Here is a 26,596-nt window from a genome sequence, read left to right on the forward strand (position 1 = left end):
TTTCTGAAATTCCACTGGAAGAAGAGATCCCTCATCCCTTTCGGTCTTACACTGAAGCATAAAATTGCCGTAAAGCTGTTTAAATAGTTGTACTGCTCTCCCATAGAAGTGGGTGCACTTCAGTAATGGAAGAACTAGTTCCAATATTATAAAGCAATTTGTGATCCCCTAAGGTTTTTGTACTACAAAGATGTAAAATAATATTATTAGCTCCTACAATCATCACTTCACCATTCACACTTGAAGCAACTGAGGTTTCCACAAATCAGGCAATGTGCAAATTCTGTCATAGTAAAACATTTATTTGTTAAAGTGATATAGATTATTCAAGATTCTACAGTCTTAAATCATGGATGGCAATGTAACATGGATTGATACAGAACTCGATGCCAATGTAGGCTTTTTTCTTTCCTTCTTTAAAAGAAAATACTTGTAGGTCAGAAGAAAAAAATTTTGGTTTTAAAAGGGGATTAACCATGGTCTGATAGAGCCAGTTCCGCGTCATCAGAGACTTCTGCTTCAGCTCCTGTGGACAATTTCTTCTAGGACACCAGTTCAACAATTAGCCTTTGTGAATTGAAACAGTTTTAAATTTTGTCTGGTAAAAATATCAGTGGCAAGTTTTTTCAGGAGAGAGAGAAGTGGTGCTCTTCAGATTAACTCCGGCCTCTGAAATGAAAGAAAAAGAAAAAGAAAAAAAAGAAGAAAGAAAACACACAGCTAATAAGATCACTGGGCTAGCAATCTAGAAGTTACTGAACTGTAAGCACCCGGGCAGGAGCTTATTGCTACAAAATACTAGATATATTTCTGGATACTATTTAGACACGCACATCAGCACTTAAAATGTTCCCTGGTAATTTCAAATTATTGAATATATTTAAAAAATCTCATTTTAGAAAGGAATCTAAATGTTTTAAGACTAAATAGTTATGCAAGTCAGAGCCAAATTGAGGAATGGCATTTTTTCCTTGCTTTGATTTTCACATTTATATTCTCAAATTAAGAGAAAAAAAGTTACTTTACTCATTAATGCATGCTATTCAGGCTTTAACAAATATTCACACTGGCTTTTTAAATATGAACATTTTAGATCAAATTTGTTCATCATATCTAAAACCTATGTGATCTCTATTTTTTTAATATATTCTTTTGGAAGCTTTGTATTATATTAAGGTTTTATAAAGTTTAATTATACATTTACTGATAGTGAAGACAATAAATTCATCTACATTAATTAGTTCTTCACCCACAGAACAAATAAAATAAACATGAAAACTGACAATAACTCACAAGCAAAGGCATTTCATAGTTAACATGATTTTGAAAGAAAATCATATAAAAAACAATTTTAAAATATTTAAATAACAAACTGTGAAAATGTTTTTTCTCTAACATGGGTTCTCAGTACTCATGACTTTCAAATATGTGTATAAATTCTATACTTCAATTTGAGAAATATACAATTTCATAATATGAAATAGAAGTAATTTTTCTCCTTTCCATTCAAGAACAACTACATGTTTACAATTTGAGGGTTATAAAATGCATGGAACAAATGAATGATGAAAAATAGCTTAACTTCAAATATTCTATATCAAAGTGTTGATATAGGACATATTTGGATAATTTTGTGTGGTAAAGGTAGGCAAAATACTATAGAGATATTTTACTTAAGAAAATATTTCAGAACAGTTAATCGGAATAAGTGAAGTTATTTTTGAGATAAACGATAATTTTTGAGAATTACTGAACAAAGAATTACTGGATGTTTGAAGATTGTTAATAGATAATAGATGTGTATCTGATTTTTAAAAAATAATTACTTGGAAACTACTAAAATATAGACATCACTAGCATACTTTACCTGGAATATTCATTCTAAGGAAAACATTACAAAAATCACTTTAAACTACAATGGGAAATAGCTAAATTCCTCGCTATTGGATTCACAGCACAGCTTATTTTGGTGAAATTGGTTATCAACAAGATTTTTATTTATTTTTGTATATCCAGTAATATGTTCCCTTTGATTACAAAAAGTGATTGTACTACACCAAATTTCATTTCAGGAAGTAGTAATATAGAAAAGACTAAGTATACCTAGAAGAAAAATACTGTGGACAGTATAATTAGTTTGACTTTGGAAATAATAAATCCTTCCAGAATAACAAACTTTCTTTTAATATCAAGTTATTGATTCTATAAGCTGACGTAGTTTAAAGAGTTTTTGGTTCAATTTCACATTACATAATAACATTAACAAACTGTGGGATTATGGTTTATAAAAAACTTATTTTGAAGATTAGGAAATAGCAATCAGTTTTGGGAACAATGGTGTGAATTTGTCTGCCCCGAATCTGCCATTATTGAAACGATAATGTAATATGAAGTTGAATAAAAATTTTATATGTAAGATTCAAAATAACACTTTTTACTTATCAATAAACAAGCATAATGATTCCATAAAGATCTAAATGTGGAACACAAAATTACAAGAGCATCACAAAGAAAAAACAAGATAGACTATAATAACTATGCTAAAATGTTATAAGGACTAAAAATAATGAATTTGGGGTAGGTTCAGGATGTTTTGTCAATGGTCCTCATTTGACAGTGAAAGGGTACCATGCAAAACACTGCACAATCTTATCAATGGTACTACAAATAAAAGGAGAAATTAAAGCTACGTCAACATTAGAGGAAGAAAAAAATACCCCGACATTGAATGGATCTGGGAAATTGTTATTGCTCTTACTCTGAATGTAATTAAGACCTATGAGAGATTTTTTACCTTATATAGTTAGGATATCTAAAAAGAAGGAAATGATTTCTAAAGGTCATTGCTGACACTAGGGTTCTATATAATTTTTTTCTGATTTTCTGTAATGTTCAAATAAATATGTCAAAAAGTATGCTTTAATTATTATAAAAAGTTAAATGTTTTCTACAATGTCTATGCTATTACTCATTATTATTTTTATTTATAATGTCTATTCTACTACTCTTTTTTTTTTTTTTAATTTACTTGAAGGTAATATCATAGGTGGAAGAAACCCTACAGAACCAAATATTTTATATCGGTCATTCTTGTTTGTACAGAAAACATTGGAAACATATCTGAATCATATACACACATTTGTTTTGCTGCTCAGCTTTTAGTTCATATGATTTCCAAACTGTGTTTTCCCATAGTTGTTTTAATATTGCTATTTATTTCTAATCAATACTAACTCTTTATTCACTTATATATTAATAGTTTGTCTAAAAGAACTACTACTGTCACCTAGGAAACATTTTTTTTTAATATATTAAAAATGTGTTTTAAGTTTTTTTGCTTATTTTATTGTGTATATACATAAGGAACATTTTGATCTCCATTTAAGGCAATGGGCAGTGTCCAAATGTTTGGAAAATATATTTTGCCACTGGGTGGAAAAAGACATGTATGTTACCATCCTACAGGGCATATAAACTTAAACTAAAATTGTATAATCCTCCTTATCCCACTACCACCTCCCCACCAAAAAAATAAGAAGCTGTGAGCACAAGGAACCTCTGACAGCTCTCTACCTCACTTCATTCACAAGGTAAGATACTGCTGACAGTGTGAAAAGCCATGAGAAGACTAGCACACAGGTCAGTCTCTTCAAAGGGACATTACTGTTTGGTTGTGTTGACAGTTGTAGAAATGATAAGCCTGCTATTGCAGAAATCATTTATCAAATAACAAGAATAGTTGCACTGAAGTCATATGGTGACTTAAATCTGATAACAGAAATGTAGCAAGAAATTGGCTAATGAGTAAATGATGTATTACCACTAAATTCTGTTAACATTCTTCTTTGCCTGTGGATTTATTTTTCTAGCTAATGCTTGTAGAAAGAAAAAAAAAAAAATAGCCAAAGCATGGAGGGAAAGTTGCTATGACATTATGACATAATGTTTCAAAAAAGGAACTCAATAAAGACTCAGCATAAAATTTTAAAAACAGGTGACATATTCTACATATGCAATTCACTATGAAATCTAATACAAACATACATATGTACACATGAATTTACTACATACAGAAACGACAAATCACTGAAAGATTATGCACCAAATTATTAGCATTCGTATCTGGGTGGTGGGTTATGACATATTTACATTTTTTTTTTAATTTTAAGCTATATTTTCCAAAGTTCTCTAATACTAATTACTTTGGGACAAAGAAAAATTGCTATTAGAAATCTTATGTACTTATCACAGTGGCAAACCTTTTGCTATCTCAAGTAGCACACAAACTCCCAAGGAGATTACTTTTCTCTAAACTTGACTTCTAACACTGTGGTAAAATAAGGAAATAAACACAATAATATGTAACATGCCCCACAAAATATGAATACTTGGAGAATTGCTTTAATTGGTAATTGAAAGATGATCAGATTGATTCTCCTGCTTCCAAATCTTGATAGAACATTTAGAACCATTATGGATCATGCTTCTGATAGGGGAAGCTTGACTTTTTAATTCCTTTCTAAGGATATTCTCTTTTAGAACATCCAGGTGCCCAAAGTTACATGATAAATTAATGTTTTCAAATCAAAGACAGAGGGAGACAGGGAGGGAAGAAAGGAAGAAGAAAGAAAGGGAGAGAGGGAGAGAAAGAAAAGGAATGTGGTAGAGAACAAAGGCACCTTCGTGCAGGTCAGTTCAATTCTATTAACACCAAGTACATGCCCGACTCTGTGCTATTGATTGTTTCTAGTGAGCCATCTGTTTGTTTTTTAGCAACATAAGAATGGGACCCTAAATTCAGTAAAGAAATGATGAAAAACATTTTGTTTGATTTGGGAATAGAATTCTTTAGGGGAAACCCAGAATGATGGTCCAAGTTATTGTTATCTTTTAAATAAGAAATGGTTAAAAAAAAAAAAGACCCTTAGTTTTACTATCAACAAATAAATCAATGGCTTTTTCTAAGAACCTTTAAAAGCAGAATATTTTTTCTGTGCCAAATATTAAGCAAATGGCTGATGCATCCAGATGTTTGAACAGATTGCTAAAGTGTCATTCTGCTCTGGAAACACACTTTCTGATCCAATTAAAATGCAGGAATCAAATACTCATTTGAAACTTAAAAAAAAAAGAAAGAAAGAAAGAAAAGAAAACCAAGAAGAGTAATTGGTTGCTGACAAAAGGAATACCATGAACATTTCATGTGTTGTCTTTTGTTCCATTTTATAGCGGCTTCATTCATTTCATATACATGAAACACTTCTGTTCATCCACTTTCGGTGAGGCCTAATATATTATCTCAGCTTCTATTAGAATGTGGAGCTCAAGGATAGGAGTGAATATATTCTTATCAAGCTACTGTCTTCATGTTGGGAAATATTTGTAAAAATACACATGATATCATGCGTGACTACAAATGTGACTCCAAAGTTACACTAGTATTCCCTTTATTCTTACAATGTGAATCAGAAATATTTGGTTAACCAGAAATATGTCTAAGTTCAGGAACTGGAAATTCACTTAACCAAACTGAACTTCACTGTTTACCACTGAGCATTGAGTAAGTTTTAATGGAAAATTTCAACAAGTTACATAAACTAGCAAAACAAAAATTAAAAATTCATTTATAAAAGAATATACCCACTTAAGTGCCAAAGCATGTGACAGGTAACAAGAATCTCACCTGTGTCTCCTGGACAGTCTGGTCAACATTAGTCAGCAAAGCATCTGGGAATAAAATTTTCAGTGTCATGAACAATTCATTTTTTATGAAACAGACCTTAAAATACTTCTCACTGAAACCTTGATAAGATTCATCTTAACAAAGAGTTATCTGCACATTTTTTTTGATAACAACTTACCAGTTATTGGGTTAATTGCAATTGATTTTATAATACTTCATAGTTCTCTATGGCTATTTCCTGATACATAATACTCTAAATGCAGAATTTTAAAAAATATTGTTCTAGTTACTAAAATGAGTAGTTATCAATATGGAATGCACGTTTCCTGCAAGAGTTCAATAAGAGAATCAGGCTTCTATTCATTTTCCTTACGCAAAGTTAACATTTCGACCACAGAGTTGCATATGATTAATATGGAAAGATACATCAAGGAAAAACAATCCAAAGCAGGAAATGTAGTTTTACCATATTCACCACGCAAAGTATAAAATAATAATTTACAATATAAACCATTATTCAATAACCCCCAAGATAATAATAGCATGTTTTGCTGAATACCAGTTTATCCCTATATAAAACAGTAATGTTCTAAATGCAAACATTCTGCCTTCAAATGTTCATATGTATATTCCAATTGGCTATAAATTTTAATATCATTAAATAGTCCTGTACAGTACACATTCTATTTCCTCCCAAATGTCCTATTTTAAAGCAAATACTCTAGTCATTAAGAAGGGACACAATTACAAAAAAAATTTAGGTGTCTCAGGAAAATGTCATTCTAAGGTTCACAGGTGAGTGTGATGAGAACAGTACAAAATAATTTTTGATAAAACCTCCAGCATAAATATTCATATAAATTTACAATGACCTCTGGAGATTAGGTTTTACATGAAAGCAATAACAAGACATGTTCGCATTATACAGAAAAAAAATAATTAGGAAATTACATTATGGTAGAGCCCACATAGTATATTCCATAAGTCCCTTCACGTTGATGGTAACTTTAGATCCTAAATTTTGACTTTGAAATAGCTGAAAAAATCAGAAGACAGTGGTACACTGATTATTGTTATATTGAATATTTATGATATTTGATGAAATTGCAGATGCATTAATATTACCTTAAAGAGGTAATTTCATACTTTAATATACTCCCAGTTACAAACTGTTACTTTCTATGTCCCCCTTCAGATAACACCACGATTAGGATGACTCCATCTCAGTAATACGTTTACCATTCTTTATTCTGTACTGCTAAAAGGATGGTTTCTGTTACAAAAAACAAACAAACAACCAACCTATCCCAAACCTGACAAAACTAATTGTATTTGTAATCCCAGCATGTATTTATCTAGCACGGGAGGGAAAGGACTGAGTAATCTGAAAGACAGAGCTCTGAAACAATTATATTTAAAATTCCAGTCATTCATTTTGGTTAATTTCTCTTTCCTCTATGAAATTTTAAAAGTGAAATATTTTTTATCCATAAATTTACCTCAACTAACACTGAACTCACAAACACTATAAGGTAAATTGTCATTATTATTATTATGATTATTAGTGTTTTATTACCAATGGAGGAAGATAAGAAAAATCCTATTCCCATCCAATCCACTCACACACAGAAGCTTCCACATATGCTGTTGAAGTGGAAAGATTGGACTCTTCCTGAGACTCAAGGGAAGGCTGAGCAAGGGAAAGGGGGTACATAGTCTTCATTCTGTCTAAAATAAATGAGCACTGCTTGCTTATCATTATAAAATGTAGTTGGAATTCTGCCACACTGAGAAGAAAATGGGCTCGTATCTGCAGTCTTCTTTGGAAGAAACACCCCATTTACTTTCACAATTCTTGTACAAGAAGATGCTTTATGTTTTTGAAATTTTTTAAACTACTGGCATTTTAACGATTGTTTTTAACTTTATTATTATGAATAAACAGAGGGGGAAATACTAAAATTTAGGAAGTAAAAGGCTATTGATGTGAACTTTGTGATAAGTGTCTTATTAATTTTTTAGTTTTATAAATGAATATTAATTTCCTTACAGTAATATAAGCAAATAAAATAGTTAAAATTTAGTTTGGAAGTACTTTTTAGGTGCTTTAAGGCAAAGCAGAAAATACTTCATGAAATAAAGCAGATTCCTGTAGACAATGGAAGACACATAATTTTAAAAAATTCTTTAAATTCTTGTGGAGAAAGTATGTATCATTCAGGTAGTAAACTTGTTATGTTTATAGGTGGCTTACAATAGCTCAAAAATTTATATTCTAAAACTTTTTTAGTGAACTATATCTGCAAAGTAGCTAAAATCAACTGTCTAAAAAAGCTTACTGTGACCTCAACTTAACTAATACATTTAATGGTTAGAAAAAAAATGTAGAAAATGTGTTGTTCTCAGCAAAGGTGTTATTGTATCTAATTTAAATGATTGTATTTAATGTACCTCTGTGCTAATCTATTTGTAAACTAAAAATAAATAATATTCATCAAACCAAACTTCATTTCTTCTTAGGATTTTGAGCCTACTTCAGATGCTTCACTATTCCTTTATGGAACTTATCTATTATATATACTTTTCTTTAAAAAGACCTACTTTAATAATAGTTTGACATTTTCAAATTGGGGGACAATTATCCAAAACAAAAAGTAACACAGAAATACATATAATTTTAAAAAAAGTTTGGAGTAAATATATTATTTGTCAGTTTGTTAGTGAACAAACTGAAACCATAGTGTAAAATGACTAAAAATTAAAGAATAATAATTAAGAACAAGGAAGCAAAAACAATATATACCACCTATACACAGTCAGCAACAACAAACAGCAAAACCATATGCTTTGAATCACATATATGTAGTTGGTTAAATAAGGAATGTAAGAAATGACAGAAAGAAAAACAAGAGGGACAGAATATCTTGCTTATAGTAATATAATATCTGGATCACAAATCTCCATTGTGATAATTAATCAAAATTCTTAATATTGAGCTTTCTTCCTTGGCTCCATTCACTTATTTATTCATTTATCCATTTGCTCATTCATTCATCTGGGTAACTACTGCATTTTGGATATTATACCAGGCACCTTTAATCACACCCAACCTTCCCATAGATTTATCTTTCAGCCACTTCACACTGAAACTGCCCTGAGCAAAACATTTTTCATATACTTATCAACAACACCAAATAACATCTGATCCTCTTGATAGGCCAAGTTTTGTTCACATATTTTGTTCAAATATAAACTTTTTGAAAGATAGGAACACAGGCCTTCTTAATACCTGTAGAACAAGTGTTCAAACATTTGGTTAATTCACCCTAAACAGTCCTGTAAAAGCAATAACAATTTAAATGGTTTAAATGGCTTTAGTCAAACAGAATAAAATTTCACATGATTAGATATTATGAGTTCTAAATGTTTATGAGAAATAAAATATATTAATTAAAGTTTCATTAGAAGCATAAGCAGGAAATTGATTTTTAAAAATCCAGGCAACTGGAAAATAGAACATAAGTTAATCAGTAGCTTAGAGTAGACACACTAAGCTGCTGCCTGTTCTGTGTGATTTCAGCGCCCCCTTGACCACAATGTTCATTGTGCCAGAGATTCCTTGTTTGGGGATTCATTTCTTTAAGTCTTGAAATCTTTTATGTATTCAGGATATTTTAATACTATGCAGGTAAAAACTAGGAAGGTGAAAAATAATATGCCTTTGTCAATCAGCACTTCATGAAGAATTAAGTAACTGGTGTTAATTAAAAATGTTTAGTTGGGATTAGAGCATTATTACAGACATAGTGTTGAAAATACACTTCAGTTTGAGCAATGCTTTGATTTTACAAAATAATACCACACATGTGATCTCATTTATTCTTTACAAGAACTATATACCTGACCCAGGAAGGCTGATTATATTTTAGAAATGTGAAAGACAAACTTCAGAAAAAGAAGCAGGGCAGGGAAGACATTTAGGAAACACCTAAGGTAATGAAAGCCCATTAGACAAATTTTTTCATGAGTTGCTCAGAAAGTAATCTCTAACTGCTTTAATCTAATCCACTTTTGAATGTCATTACGATAAATCATGTATAATATGTGCCTTGGTCAAGTTGAAATTAACTGAAAATTTTATAAATGCTTCCAACAAGAGGAAATTAAACCAATAACGGACATTCTTCACCTGTGTTTTAAATGGTATTTCAAGTAATCTGAAAGAGTTACTAAACTTTTACTGTGTGTTTAACTTACTCCCAGGGAGTAATTTACATAAAGTCCGTATCTTATTATATTATGGCTAAAATTTTTTGTGCAACATTCCCATATGAACCTTATTCTCAAAACCACCCCCCAAAACAAAACAATAACAAAAAACCCCCAAAGTCCTGTTTACTGATCTTTAATTAAACACCATTAAGTTACCATATAATATTGTAAAAAATTTCAGCGAGTAGATAGAACATTTCTCTAGAGACCTTGATTTCAGTGACTGTCCAAGAATGTCATATTATCAAGGGGCAATATTACTGTCTGACTAAATTAAAAATCCTTTTTTAAATGACATATTCCCACTAAGCTGTATAATTTCTAATTAAATTTCATCACAAGTTTTGGTTCAAATAATAAATACATTTACTCAGAGAGAAACATTCAAATTCAGAATTATAGAGCAGAAGGCAAAAACGAAACTACTATCTGGTTAATGAGCAATGACTTTATATTGCTTATAAATGTAATAAGAACTCTATTAGAAGATTTTTATTTAACTTGGTGATAAAAATAAATATTCCTTTGATAAAGGAGGCAGTTTTGTATTTTTGTTTCCCTATTTAACTTGCATTAAGAAAAATATAAAGCTCATTTGGTCACCAAACGTGTACTGAATGAATGAAAACACCTTCATAAGCCCAAGCAGATGCATATGACTTAAAACTGGCCTGTGACTTAAAACTGAATTGGCATTTTTTGCCAAATGAAAAATCAATTGCATTTTCTTCTGCTTCCCACTGAAAAAGCTGTGTCATAGATGAGAAATATCTTAGACCCATTAAGGCACCTGAACCAAGAATGTTGATTAGAAGGGTACTTATTTTAACACTGTCTGGGTTTACTTGACTATTTTATTTTAAACAGCATGACAACACAGAGCTGTTCTCTAAAATATTTGCCTAAAAACAAACACCACTGTCATTGAAAGAAAATATACAATCTACTCATTGAAAAATAGCAATCATCCATAGGTGGTACTTTGTAAGACTGGAGGAAATATCATTATTTATGCAAGACTTTTTTTTCATATGACAACTTTTATTTTGTGGTCTGCTATTGCAGAATCTGGTAGCTGGTCCTAGAATGGGGAAGGCACTGCTGTCATGCTTTTGCCCTAAACAATTTTATATATATGACCTTCATATATACATAGATATATATGAAGTTACTTCATATATATCCATGTATATATGAAGTAACTATACCCTAGAGGGTTTATATGCCATGGCTCTGTTAGCCATGAATCAGAGAGATAAGACTGGGATTTCAAATTCCAATTTCCTATGTGAGTTCTCAAAATAATTTTTTCATTAAAAAGAAATAATAGGTTACACAGTGCTTTCCAATATCCACTCAGAATTTGAAAGAGTTGCTTTTCCACTATGCCCATTAGAACTGTTGGACTGAATTAACATCGCATTCATAGACATGCTTCTTTTAGAAAACAGTCCGCATGTGTTCGGTGAGTTAATATAATAATAGCATTCCTTTAATTCTCCATTCAGGGAGTACCTGTGCCTTGCTCTGGATCTCTCAGCAGGCAAAGTGAGAAACTTACTTGGCTTTGAATGTGCTCTTTTAGATGTGGGTCCCTCTGTGCCAGAATCAGGAGGTCGACTAGCTAACTGCAAGGCAGTTGAGTTGTTCCTGTTAGTATTTTGGGACTCAACATTTGTGACAGCTTCACTCTGTGGTTCGGTACTTGGCTTCGTGCCAGTCTTTCTTTTCTGCTTTTGGGACACAGAAGTACTTGAAGTCCAGGTAGGAGGCAAAGCAGAGGTAGTGGTAGAGGAGTCCTGACTTGAACAAGTTTCTGAACATTGTATCACATTGTCATTGGCAACTTTAAAACACTGGGCATTCTCTTCGTGTCCTACAGCTTGTTTGGACATGGACTGGGGCAGCGTCACACTGCAGCCTTGTATTTGAGCCCCATTAGTTTGAGAGCAGACGTTGCTGACCTTGGTGACCTTGTGTTGCCCATTATTGTTACAAATCTTATACCGGATCATTAGAATGATGATGAAAACCAGCACAGAGGCTACGATGATTCCACCAATAATAATAATCATGGTGCCTCCCAAAAACTGGGACTGCATGAAATGGCACCGCACATAATCGTCTTCCGTAGTAAACTGGATGCAACCCACGACTCTTGTGGCAGTGAGGGAAGTAATGCCATCATCATATATTGCCAAGACACACAAGTCATACATAGTTCCAGCAGCCAGGTTATTGACAAGAAAAGTTTTGCTCGTAGGAGGTATCATTCTGAGGGACAATGGAATTTGTGTTAATATTAAAAACAAAACAAAACAGATACACACCCAGTCATTATGACTTTAGTTCTGTTTCATTTTAGTACTCATTAAGATAAGCACATTTATAACATATGAAATATGAGAAAATGATCTAATCTTATATTTACCCAGTTAAAATGGCTAAAAGTAATTGTTGGATTCTGCATCATATTAATGGTGCCTGCACTATGTCTTGACAAGCTTACTAATTACATTGCCTGGCAAAGCAGAATTCCTAATAAAAGCCACTGCTAAAAAATCATTTATGACAAATTACTTTTGAAAGGTGTGACTGTGACATTATCTGACGACTAAACAAATCCATTTAGCACTTACAACACCTCTGTGACTAAAAGCCAATTCGAAGGAAGGGAAAACACTGACAATCACATTAGAAACCAGAATGGAAATGAAATTCAGAGTATTTCTTTTTCAAATCAGTTATAAGCTACTATGGAATGGTACCCATTAAATCTATCTTTAATAACTAAGATAATTACTAAGATTAAAGTACTTTATTTACAGATCTCAACCCTCTCTTATGTCTTCAACACTTGGTTCCCAGTATGCTTTTATCTATAAATGAGGTTGATGTGTAATATTATCCTAGAATCATGAACAGGGCAAAGCTGTTGACCGGAGCATGAATCCCTTATCCTCCCCATTGTGGGCCGATGAAATTACTTTCACAACATAGTTTGTAAAGTTTGATAAGAGTTTAAGACACCTCTGAATCCACTGTATCACTAAAGTCTTCTGTGGCTCCTATTCTCCACTACCTTTTTCTACTCAGTAGCAACCATATATGACTAAGATTTAATTTGGAAAATAGGCTTGAAACTCTCTTTTTTCTCTGAAAGAGTTTTAGAAATTTCAAGACTTGGCAATGCTAATCTATTATATAACCTAAATAATGTGTTCTAAATGTACCAAGAAACTTTTAGGCTAGAGTATGTATTGTGGTTGAGATCACTACCATTTAGTGGGTGCATAAGAAATGCCAGGCATTACTAGGCACTTTATATGCATTATGATTTCATTTTTACAATGACTTATGAGGTAGGCATTATCACCATTTTACACATGACAAACATTAAGGTCAGGAATTCAAGCAATTTCCTCAGGGTCATAAGAGAATTTACTTGTCATGGAAGGATTAAAATCTTAGAATTTGGAAAATAGAAACTGACCTATTTTACAGAGCTAATGTTTAAAGTATATAGAATGTCTAGTAGCTACAGGAAAGTAAGGGGTAGGGGTAGATGCTCATCTTTGACAACGGGTTAAATAATCCATAGCCTAAGTGAAAAGCTGAGTATGACAACAGCAAACTACTATATGCTAATATACACGCATCGCAGTCTACATCCCCATACATTTAGTGATGAGAGGAATATTAGAAACCATTTACTCTAATCTCTTCCTTTTAAAGATGAGAAAATTAAAACTCAGCCAAGTAGAACCTTGCCCAGCATCGGTCACATGGTTAGCTAGGTCAGTTTTGTTTTTTGCTACCAGCCCATGCTTATTTTTTAAAAAAATTTCTCTCATTTCCATACATGAGCAAAAATCAAATTATCTTCAAGAATTCATCTGGAGATATAACAACTGATTTGATCTTATTTCAGAAAAGCTGAAAGGCAAAATATATATATTTGTATATATATATATATACATATATACATGTATACACATGTATATTTCAAAGCCATGATTTTACATCATTTCCTAGGAGTAACAATAGTCTATCATGAGTAAAATTATATGGAGAGGTAAAAATGTATATTTCCAACTGAAAATTGGACAAGATGTGACTATAAATCAATGAGGCTGAACTTTAGAAAAACATACCAGAAATTCTTTAGTCAGATGCAAATTCTCCACAAATATCCTTACCCAGAGATTACATATTTAACTCCACTGATACTTTCACTGCTCAAAATACTTATAAACTTTCTCTTTGGAACTGTCTTAAGAACCAGTGTATATGAGACAACACACACACACGTAACTCAATCACTCAAAAAATCAGTCTCATTATTTTATAGTTACATCCTATTTTTGACCAAAAATGGCAATACCCATCTTGATCACCCACCTTATTCACAAGACTTGGCTCCAAATGGCTTTTGCTTGTTTCCAAAATTCAAATTCACCCTCAAAAGACGAAGATTTGCCACCACTGAGGATATTCAAAATAGTATGACGAAGGTTCTAAAGATAATTCCAAAAATGCTTTGAGCAATGGCAGCATTATTGGGATAATAGTATAGCCTCCCAATGTGACTTCCTTGAAGGAAAGAATACTCATGTGGATGTGTAAGTTCTGGTATGTTTTTGAATTTTTAAGGTAAATCAATCTTGTTCTCTGATAGTCACATCTCTTAGATGAGGGGGAAAAAGTAAGTAAGCATAATATTAAATATAAATTTGAACTCTCTGAAAATAACAGCATTCAAAATATTTCTCCACATGTATTCACCTTTCACAAGCCTTACATTATATACTTTAAAAAGTGGAGTACTTTAATTACAACACAGAGTAGCACTGCTGATTGAAAAAAATCAGTAGTAGATTATCAAGTCCTACACTAAGATGCACAGCAAGTACAAAAATTTGCTTAATTTTTCTTACCTGTAAACAAGGGTGTCATCATAAGTACCATTGTACTGGATTTGAAACATACGTATTCCCGGGATATTTCTTTGAAAATTAAATTTAAGCAGTGCCGTAGATGATGTTGCTTCTGCCACCACAATTTTATCTTGACTGATTTTAGTATCACCATTACTAGTGCTTGCATTAGAACCTGACTTAGTAGAAGTTGAGATATCTGAAGAACCAGGATCAGGCTCATGGATATGGTTTGTACTGTTTAGTAAGTGAGGGAGCTTAATTATATGAAGATCCACCATTTGTGTTGCTTCCCCAGCAGGATTGGAAGCAATGCAGGTAAAAGCTCCTGTATCCTTAATAGTTGTTATAAGAATGTCAAGTGTTCCATTATCATACACCAGAGATCTTGTTGCATTTGAAATAAGCTTCCCTTCAGGAGAAATCCAGTGAATTGCAGGTTCGGGGTCTCCCCTGGCTTTGCACCTCAGGGTTGCCCTCTGACCCTCCAGGACTCTCATCTCATGTGTATGACGAGTAATGAGAGGAGGCTCACACAAAAACTCTTCCTCAGGAATTGACCAAAAATAGCGGCCAGTTAAAAGTGCTGGGGAAGCACAGGTCTCCAGGTCATCTTCTCTGGACAGACGCCTCAACCACAGCAATTCACAGTTGCAATGCAAAGGGTTTCCACCAAAACTTAATGCAAAAGTAGATGGGCTTATGATTCCTGAGGTTGCTAGGACCTGAGCTCGCTGAAAGAGAGGGTCAGGTGGTAGCTTCTGTAATTTATTTGATGTTACATCCAGCCGAGTCATCTTGTGCAAGTGGGAGAAAGTCCCCTTAGGAATGTTATCAATCATATTGTGATCCAAACTGAGGGTGTGCAAGCTAACCATCTTCTCAACAGCATCCCATGGTATTGTTTCTAAATTATTATAGGACAGATCCAGCTCCTCGAGGGCAAAGACATCATCAAATGCTGTAGAAGAAATTAAAGTCAGCTGATTGTTGTTCAGTATCAAATGATGGAGATTGGAAAGCCCACTGAACATATCATTTGTAATTTTAGTCAATCTGTTGCTATTCAAATGCAATGCCCTCAGATTCCGTAAGTCAGCAAAAGCATGAGGTGTAATAAAACTTATTGTATTCCTGGATAGAGTCAGGTCCACCAAGCTGGTCATATTGGCAAAATCTTTCCTTTTAATATTTGTAACAAAATTGTCTGCCAAACGCAGTTCCACAGTTCTTCTGTCAATGTTTGGTGGCACAAACAAAAGCCCTTTCTTGGCACAAAGGGTTGCAAGATTAGGAGACAAAATCTGACAGACACAACGCTTTGGACAGATCTGAGCTTTCACTGCTATGCCAATGAAAAACAGATAAAAAAGAAATTTTTCCATTGTAGATCAGTTTTAAAAGCCTGTAAGAGAAGACACAAAATATAGTGTTAGCATCCAGTCATTTGAGTGAAGTTCATATTACTACTAAAATAATCTTTTTTATGCAAATTAGAATATAGAAACAATTTATTCACTTGCTTATTTAACCAGATATAAAATATTAACTCTGTATTGTCTGTGCAGTAGACCCTAGGATAAAAAAAATATACCATTCATGACCTCATGAGATTTAAAATCAACTGGTGAAAACAAAGAAGTCAACAGATTATTATAATTCTGTCAATTAAGTGCTATTTTTGAAATATGTCCAGGGCACTCCCTGGGTTCACAAAAAAGGGACATTCAGCCCAGACTGGAGGGTGGGAGCTCAGGAAAATTTCCACTAAACCCCCAAAAGACATCTTGTAAATTCAAAAGCTTAGACATATTTAGAGATTTGCAAGTATTTCAATTTACTAGTCTGAGCGTAAACAGAAAGAGACAATATTTGTATTTGTTAACCTTGTGGCAAGATACTTGAAAGTAATTAATTGTTAATTAAATTTTATTCATCTTTACAAACTATCTTGAAAATAGTACAACCTCCACATCCTAGCTGCAAATACAGGATCCTGTTCTCAAATATAAAAAAGGCTGAAAATTTACCACAAATGCTCTGAGCTTCTTAACTATTAGAATGTTTTATGTGATATAATGTGGATTTTTGAAGATCATTTATGGAAAGCAGTCATCAAAATACTTGACAGTGAGTCCAAGATGTCATATTCCATTTTCCTTTTCTGAAAAAACTTAGTGCACTTGTATTTATTCAAATTTATTTTTAAAAAACTTGACAGTTTCATTTCTATCTTGATCTTAAGTATTTGCTCTTGAAAATAATCATCAAAAATAAAAATACTGGGCTTCCCTGGTGGCGCAGTGGTTGAGAGTCCGCCTGTTGATACAGGGGACACGGGTTCGTGCCCTGGTCCGGGAGGATTCCACATGCCGCGGAGCGGCTGGGCCCGTTGAGCCATGGCCGCTGAGCTTGCGCGTCTGGAGCCTGTGCTCCACAACGGGAGAGGCCACAACGGTGAGAGGACCACGTACAGCAAAAAAAAAAAAAAAAAAAAAAAACAATACTAACACATACATGATTAAAATTCTCAAAAAGTACATGTAATTTTAAACACCAAAAGGGAAAACAGCTGCAGAAAATCACTTAAATGTTTAATTGATGAAAATATAAAATACATAATGATTCTAGAAATGATGCACCTAGTTTTCTAAATAAAACCTATTCTTATAGGTTTGATTTATTTTATGCCTATTTTATGTCATATTAAATGTGGTTGTAATGAATATGAACTGTCATTCTCAGCAAATGAAAGAGTCTTACTCTTCTGTTCGTGACAGAATAACTAGTACTTTGCCTTTCAGTAATAAGCAAAATTTAAAAAAACAAACAAAAAAAAGAAACTGTACAAAAATATGTAAAATGTCTGTTTCAGACATTGGAGAAAAGGAAGCAGAGAACTGTGATCCTTGAAAAAGTGAATTAAAAAAAATGAACCCTATCATTGATCCCTAGAGACACTTTCCAAACCACATCACAAGGAGGGAAAACAAGGCAAAGCATGAGAGTCTTATTCAGTTGAAGAGAACTGAGATCGGAGTGCAGAGTCTCAGGTGGCTTGACTTTATGGGGCAAAGTACCAGAAATGAGAGAGTTATCAAAAGAAAGAACACCAGTAATCTCTGTACACAGAGACAGAACAATAGATACTAACTATACTGAAACACTGATGGGGAAAAAAGTGAACAAAAACTCAGTGACTTGTGGAAAAATATTAAAAAGTCAAACATACATATAATTGGAGTATTAGAAGAAAGCTGTAATGTAGAAATATATCTGAAGAAATAAAGGCAACTTCTTTTTTCAAATTAGTGATAAAAAACAACCCAAAAAATCCAAGCTGAAAACAAGAAAAACCCACAAAGACACATCACAATCAAATTGCAGATAACCAAAGAAAGAGGAAAAATAATCTTAAGAGCAGTCCCCAAGATAGGACACATTACAAAAAGATATGGTGAACAAAATAAAAATAATGTCTGACTCCTCACTGACTTCTCTTTGGGAATAAAGCAAGATGGAAGACAATGAGAAATCTCTTTAAAGAGCTTCCAGAAAAAGAAAGGCCTGCCAAACTGGGTGAGGGTTTATATATTCATAAATTATGAAAGTAAAATAAAAACGTTTTGAGAGAAACACTGAAATTTTCATTACCAGAAGAACTTGAATCTTTATAGATGCATAAAAAGGCAACAGAAATGGTATATCTGTGGGTAGGTATAAAATATTTCATTGTGTTTTAATATGTTTATAAATAGTACTCTGGTGTGGATATAAACAGTTACAAAAAACATTCACACCCTAACAATTAAATATGCTGGATAAGCTACAAATTATATATTTTTAAAAATAACAACATCATAATGCTGAAAATACAAATAAACGTAATGGAACTATATTCCACATAATGACAGTCCTTGATGAAAGAGAGGATATACAGAGGTATCCCCCTTCTTCCCCCATCAACAGAAAAGTAAATAGAAGAACCCACCTGGTATAAATTGGGGTGAGGAGAAACCAGCCTAACTTTTAATAAACTTTTAAAAAAATATCTTATTGTTTTAGAGCAGTATTAGGTTTACAACAAAATTGAGAGGAAGGTACAGAGATTTCCCATATACCAACTACTCCCACACATGCACAGCCTCCTCTATCATCTACATCCCTTACCAAAGTGGTACATTTCTTACAGCAGATGAATCTACTTTGGCACATCATAATCACTTAAAGTTCATGGCTTACATTAGGGTTCACTCTTGGTATTATACATTCTCTGGGTTTGGATAAATATATAATGACATATATTCACCATTTTGGAATCATACAGAGTATTTTCACTGCCCTAAAAATCCTCTGTGCTCTGCCTATTCATCTCCTCAGCCCTTCCCTGGCAATCACTGATCTTTTTACTGTCTCCATAGTTCTGTTTTTTCAAGAATGTCATAGAGCTGGAATCATACAGTATGTAGCTTTTTCAGATTGACCTCTTCCGTTTAATATGTTTTTAAGGTTCCTCCATGTCTTTTCAAGGCTTTGCAGCTCATTTCTTTTTAGCACAGAATAATATTCCATTGTCTGGATATACCACAGTTTATCTACTCACCTACTGAAGGACATCTTCGTTGTTCCCAAGTTTTGGCAATTATGAAAAAAGCTGCAATACACATCCATGTACAGGCTTTTGTGTGGACATGTATTTTTTACTCCTTTGGGTAAATACCAAGGAATGCAATTGCTGGATTGTATGGTAAAACATGTTTAGTTTTCTAAAAAACCATCAGAGTGGCTGCACCAGGAATGTGTGAGAGTTCCTGTTGTACCACTTCTTCTTCAGCACTTGGTGTCAGTGTTACAGATTTTGGTCATTCTAACAGATGTGTAGTAGCATTTCATTGTTTTAATTTGCATTTCCCTGGCGACATATGATGTGGGATATCTCTGCATATTTTATTTGCCATCTGTATATCTTTTTTTGGTGAGGTGTCTGTGAAGGTCTTTGACCCAGTTTTAATCATTTTTTTAATTATTGAGTTTTAAGAGTTCTTTGTATATTTTGGATAACAATCCTTTATCAGATTTGTCTTTTGCAAATCTGTTGTATGTAAAAAAGCACCACCACACCTGAAGTCATCTAGGTTTTCTCTTATGTCATCTTCTAGGAATTTTACAGTATTGTATTATTGTGATTCAGTTCACCACAGTTTCAAATGCTTTGAGAGCATGGTTGGGAGTTTCCTATTCAGTAAGACATGAATCTTAGCACTAGAGTGGTTTTGGAGCTTTATAACTCTGTTTCCAGCTTTTTTCTGGCGGCCAAGGAGAACTCCTTGATCTTTAATTTCACCTCTGGATTTCTTTGCTTTGCACTGTAACTGAGCTATCCTACAAGCTTTTCTCATCTCTTCAGTGCCATGCCAGGCATTCTGTGTTTGAAAGTCAGAAATACCTCTATGGGAGGAAAGTGACTGAACTATCCTTTCTCTCTCTTCCCTCCCCTTCTCCCTCACCCTCTACTCTCTCTCATAGCTAAAACCCCTGAGTGACTTTTCCTTTCTGTTCTTTTGCTTCTTATTCATTCTTCCAAACTTGAAAGTCTACCTTGCCTGGAGGATTCATTTCAATTTTCCTTTCCTTCCTTAATTCTTCCTCATTTTTTTCCTTATCTGAAAATGCAAAGTACCTAGGAAATTGTCTCATAAAAATAGAGGGCAGAATGGTGGTTACCAGGGGCTGAGGGGTGGAGGAAGTGGGGAGATGTTGTTTGAGGGTACAAACCTGCAACTAGTAGATAAATAAGTCCTGGAGATCTAATGCACAATGTAGTGATTACAGACAACCATACTGTACTATAGACAACAAAGTTGCTAAGAGACTAGATCTTAATTATTCCCACTGCAAAAAAGAAATGAGAAGTACGTGACACGATAGGAGTGTTAGCTAATGCTACAGTGGCAATCATATTGCTATATCTAAATGTATCAAGTCAATACATTTTTACACCTTAAACTTACAGTGTTATATGACAATTATATCTCAATTAAAAAATATTTTGGGGCTTCCCTGGTGGCGCAGTGGTTGGGAGTCCGCCTGCCGATGCAGGGCACATGGGTTCGTGCCCCGATCCGGGAGGATCCCACATGCCGCAGAGCGGCTGGGCCCGTGAGCCATGGCCGCTGAGCCTGCGCGTCTGGAGCCTGTGCTCCGCAACGGGAGAGGCCACAACACTGAGAGGCCCGCGTACCGCAAAAAAAAAAAAAAAAAAATTTTGAAGTCCTAGCCTCAAATACTCGTGAATGCACAGAAGGAAGACAATGTGAAGCACAGTAAGAACATCATCTACAATCCAAACAACTCTGAAGGCTGCTAGAATCTAAGAGAAAGGAATAGAACAGATTTTCCCTCACAGCCTTTAAAAGGAACCAAGCATGACAGACACCTTGATTTCAGACTTCTAGCTTCCACAATTGTGGGACAGTAAATTTCTGTTAAAGCTACCCTGTTTGTGGTACTTTGTTATGGCAGCCCTAGCAAACTAATACAACTCTCAAAACCATTTCCTGTAACAGAAGAATTTTGGATATAAAACAATACATATTGTAAACTTCCAAGTACACCTGACCCTTGAAACAACACAACCCTTTGTATAGTCAAAAATTTGTGTATAACTTATACTTGGCCTTCTGTATCTGCAGTTCCTCTACATCTGTGGTTCTGCATCTTCGGATTCAACCAACTGTGAACTGTGTAGTACTGTAGTAAGTATTTATTGAAAAAAAAACTGTATATAAGTGGACCCGCACAGTTCAAACACTTGTTGTTCAAGGGTCAACTGTATACATGTATTTAGAACAGGCAAAGCTAATGCATAGTGATAGAAATCAAACCTACTGATTGTGGTTGCCTGGTTGGAGGATGGTAGATTGACTGGGGAAGAGTACAAAAAGATTGGGGGGGGGCGGGTCATGGAAATATTCTATATCTTATTTGTAATAGTAGTATACATTCATCAGAATTCATTGGCTATACACTTGAAATTCGTGCATTTTATTTATGGCAAGTTTTCCACAACAGAGTTGGTTAAGCTTAAAAGAGGAAATATGGGTTTTCTATTATACTTCCAAACATTGGTTTCAAAGGAAGAAGAATTTATAAAATGACAAGTTATTGGTAGTTAATCAGAACTTACTCATAAATATTTTAGAAATACATATTTTCTTAGCTCTGTCATATATCTTCAAAGATGTGTTTCCGTTCCAAGCCAAATTATGCACCCTATTTCATAATCTGATTTACTCCCTCAGGTAACATACACACTGCCTGATGTAATATCATCTCACTGCTGATAAGGTGGTTTACTAAGTAGCAATACGTTTAGAATAAAATGTGCACCATTTTCTTAACTCTGTGTTTATTTTTTAAGTGAGACCTGTAAGTAATAACAGAATCATATGAATTGTGATACATAAGCATTCCCATGTTATCTTAGGACAAGGTGGAAATTTCAAAGTTTGTAAAAAATAGGAGATAGGAATCACATAAAGAAGCAGAGTTTCACTTCCTACAAGTTCAAAAACTAATTCTTGACATATTTTTTAAATTAATATAATACTACTTGAAGAGAATGAATGTGACTGGAAGAGTGGAGTAGTTGTCAGTTTTGCTGGAATTCATAATTTAAACATTTATAAAGACCATTGGATGGACCTAGAGACTGTCATACAGATTGAAGTAAGTCAGAAAGAGAAAAACAAATATTACATATTAATGCATATATGTGGAATCTAGAAAAATGGTACAGATGAACCAGTTTGCAAGGCAGAAATAGAGACACAGATGTAGAGAACTAACATATGGACACCAAGGGGGGAAAGGCGGGGATGGGATGATTGGGAGATTGGGATTGACATATATACACTAATATGTATAAAATAGATAACTAATAAGAACCTGCTGTATAAAAAATTAAATTAAAAAAAACATAAAGACCATCAAACACAGTATCCTCATTTTTCTTTTGTGTATATATATATACACACACACATATATATATATATTCCTTTTTAGATTCTTTTCCATTATAGGTTATTACAAGATATTGAGTATAAACACTATCCTCATTCTTATCTAGTTAAGTGAAACTTTTTCAAAACATTATTCGTCTGTTGCTTTATCTAAATAGTTAAATGCAAACAACAAAGATCCCTTTTTAATAATAATATTTGAGGGGGGCTGTAACTCAGTAAATAGTCATACAGTTACAGCTCTTTAGATAATATTTATACACCTCTGTATTATATGTTCTCTCAATCTAGTTCCTCTCAGACACAAAGTGACACATTTACAAAGTGTCTATCACACACAAACTGGGAAATCATTTTCCAGTACTGCATCCTTCTTTCAGCCCATGGCTATTACATAACATATGCTCAAGAGAATCAGTATTTATTTGGCAACTGTAATAGGATATAAAAGCAAATTTAGATCTTACATCCAACTGAGAATATAATCTATTCTCTGCAGAAACCAGTATGGTACCAATTTATATGTTGAGTCAAAGGAAAGCTATCTGGCTCCTCAGGAGCTGCCTTGCCATCTTTCAGCAGAGCTCTACCAATTCAATTAGTGCCCCTCTGCCCAGGCTAATGCCTGGGAACAGATGCTGATGCCTGCTGACACCGATGAGTTGTTTTAGGATGTGTCAAAATGGTTACATTATGGCAAAGGATATTTCACAATGTAGTTTAGATAATGAAACACATTTGGTACTCATTTCAAATATTTTAGGTTTTCCCCCTAATTTTTATTCTAGAAGGACTATAAATGATAATATTATAATTCCATTCTCTGCTAAAACATGTACTGAATATGTTGCAATTGAACCTGTGAAATTCAGGCCTAAAAATATGACAAATATAACCTAGAACAATAATCCTTTGGTCTTTGATTATAATATTTGCTAGAAAAATTCCTAAGCACATTGAACATAATAAATTTTTAAGATTCACTCACACATCCATTCACTCATTTTTTTCCCCATTTTTAAAATTAAGTTCAGCAAGATTTATTTAGCTTCTGTACCATCTACAAGGTCCTTTGCTAGAATCTAACAAGCTTAGAAGGCTGGGATCTGATTAGATAAACACATTCACAATTAGTATAATAAAAGGCAGACTGTAAAATATTTTTATTTACCATACATTTTGATATCTATATTTACACACTTCAAATGGGTCTGTGAGTTAAAAAAACATCCTATAATTTTTGTTCTCAACATGTATATGTATACATATATGTCTTTTTAACTCATCATGGCATATGTGTATATAAACACTTATTATTTACAGTAATGGACAAGAGGCCAGTTACTTAGACAAACCAAATTACAAAAAAATAATGGTTACCATTCACAGAGCACAGGTAAACATGAAGGAAGTAATGGTCTTTTTATTTTATATATGAGGAAACAAGATTGAGATGCTAATAAATGGTAATTAAACCAGATTACTTAATGGAATGTTTGCCATGCTCTATTTAACTAGTAGATGTGCAAATATTTCATCACTTCTCTGCTTTTAAAATTAAGGTGAATGCTACATAGAGAAATGTTTTATTTCTTTAATAAAATTTTTTAATATTAATTTTGTTAGCTTACATTAGAAAGCTAAAATGGACTTGTTATGCAATGTACTTATCACACCAAATCCCATTTAATCCTTGCACAACTCCATATAAAGCAGTTACCTTTCTCCCCATTTTATATGATGAAATAAAATTTAGGAAACTTAAGTAATCCCCTCAAGGTCATACAGAAAGCAAACAAAAAGGTAGCTTTAAGATGGACATACATTTACTTCCAAAACCCATACTCCTTCTAGGATAAAATGATGTTTATTTATGTTACTTATATTGTGTTTTCCAGATTATGCAGCACTTGGACATAAAGGGTTATTAATTCCAACAGTGATTCCTAAAGTTCTTCAAGTGACTTACTTTTCTTCCTGGTCTCTTTCATAATCAAATTACATTTAAAAGGTGCTGGCAGATTACTATGGTGGAGACTTAAGAGCATATTGGATGACAACCCAAATGACACATTTAACCAGTCATTCATTTTTCTTTGGTGTGTTCAGATATGACTGAAGTTACCCAAATACTTAAGTCCATAATGCTAAGTATTCTTTTAAGAATATAAATTCTACATCAGAAAGGAGAGTGACTTCTGTGTATAATGAGGTCTCAGTATTCTCCCAGTGAAGTGGGTTGAGTTGTCCCTTTTCTTGCCCATTTAGGAGTCTGCCTGCAGAGACTCTATGTCACTGACTGTCCATGAATCCTGAGAGTAAATACTACCAGTAACTCTGAAGGAGAATGTATTCTCCCTTGCAGAAAAGCCTGGGGAGAGAAAGCAGCCTAGAACAGGCCAGTGCTAAGAGGCTGTGAAAGTTTACAAAAATGCCAGAACAGCAGTAGTTTAGAGTTGAGTAAGTTGGCATAGGTGACAAGTGGTTTCCTAAAATGAACAGATTGTAAGCATTCCTTATGGATGTTCAGATATAACTGGGAAGTATTTGGGAAGGGGAAGGGGGGATGTGTGTATAAAAATGCAAAATAATTTATATTTAAAACTTGCACTAATTAAGACAGTAGTGCCTATAAGGGACAGGTACAGGTATAATTTATCTGGGGAGTGGATAGTTATTTGTTTCATAGAAAATTTGATAACCTACTTTGTGTGTGAACGGTGAGTACCCCAAGGCATGGATTTTAAAGGGGCAATGAAACAAAGGATATATACCCAGGAGTGGTATTGCTGGGTCATATGGTAGCTCTATTTTCAAGTTTTTGAGAAACCTCCATACTATTATCCACAGTGGCTGCAGCAATTTACATTCCCACCAACAGTGTAAGAGGGTTCTCTTTTCTCCACATCCTCACCAACATTTGTTATTTGTGTTCTTTTTGGTGATAGTCATACTGACCAGTGTGAGGTGATATCTCACTGTCGTTTTGATTTGCATTTCTCTGATCATTAATGATGCTGAGCATCTTTCCATGTGCCTGTTGGCCATCTGTATGTCCTTTTTGGAAAAATGTCTATTCAGGTCTTCTGCCCATTTTTAATAGGGTTGGTTGTTTTTTTGATGTTGAGTTGTATGAGCTGTTTATATATTTTGGGTATTAAACTCTTATCAGTCATTTCACTTGCATATTATTTTCTCCCACTCAGTAGGTTGCCTTTTTGTTTTGTAGATAGTTTCCTTTACTGTGCAAAAGCTTTTAAGTTTATTTAGGAAAACACTAATTCGAAAAGATACATGCACCCCCCAATGTTCATAGCAACACACAATAGAATACTACTCAGACATACAAAAGAATGAAATTTTGCAATTTGCAACAACAAAGATGGACTTGGGGGGGTATTATGCTAAGTGCAATAAGTCAGACAGAGAAAGACAAATACTGCATGATATCACTTATATGTGGAATCTAAAAATAAAACAAACTAGTGAATGTAACAATAAAGAAGTAGACTGACAGGTATAGAGAACACACTAGTGGTTACCAGTAGGGAGAGGGGAGGGGCAATAGAAGGCTATGGGATTAAGAGGTACAAACTATCAATATTATGTATAAAATAAATAAGCTACAAGGATGTGTTATACAGCACAGGGAATATAGACAGTATTTTGGAGTAACTAAAAAT

General features: G+C 33.6%; 1 protein-coding gene across 1 annotated transcript in view; it reads right to left on the reverse strand.

Annotated features, from left to right (window-relative positions):
• Positions 1-286: 286 nt before the first annotated feature.
• The window catches only part of LRFN5 (leucine rich repeat and fibronectin type III domain containing 5), a 263,104-nt gene continuing 236,794 nt past the window's right edge, over positions 287-26,596 (reverse strand). Inside the window, exons 3-4 of the mRNA XM_065872092.1 lie at positions 14,893-16,297; positions 287-669 (exon numbers count right to left, since the gene is read on the reverse strand). Of these exons, the coding sequence (XP_065728164.1) occupies positions 657-669; positions 14,893-16,277 (1,398 nt within the window). The 5' untranslated portion in view covers positions 16,278-16,297 and the 3' untranslated portion in view covers positions 287-656. The remainder of the gene's footprint in view (positions 670-14,892; positions 16,298-26,596) is intronic.

This window comes from Phocoena phocoena, chromosome 2 (genome assembly GCF_963924675.1).
Source record: "Phocoena phocoena chromosome 2, mPhoPho1.1, whole genome shotgun sequence".
In the NCBI taxonomy this organism is placed as follows: domain Eukaryota; kingdom Metazoa; phylum Chordata; class Mammalia; order Artiodactyla; family Phocoenidae; genus Phocoena; species Phocoena phocoena.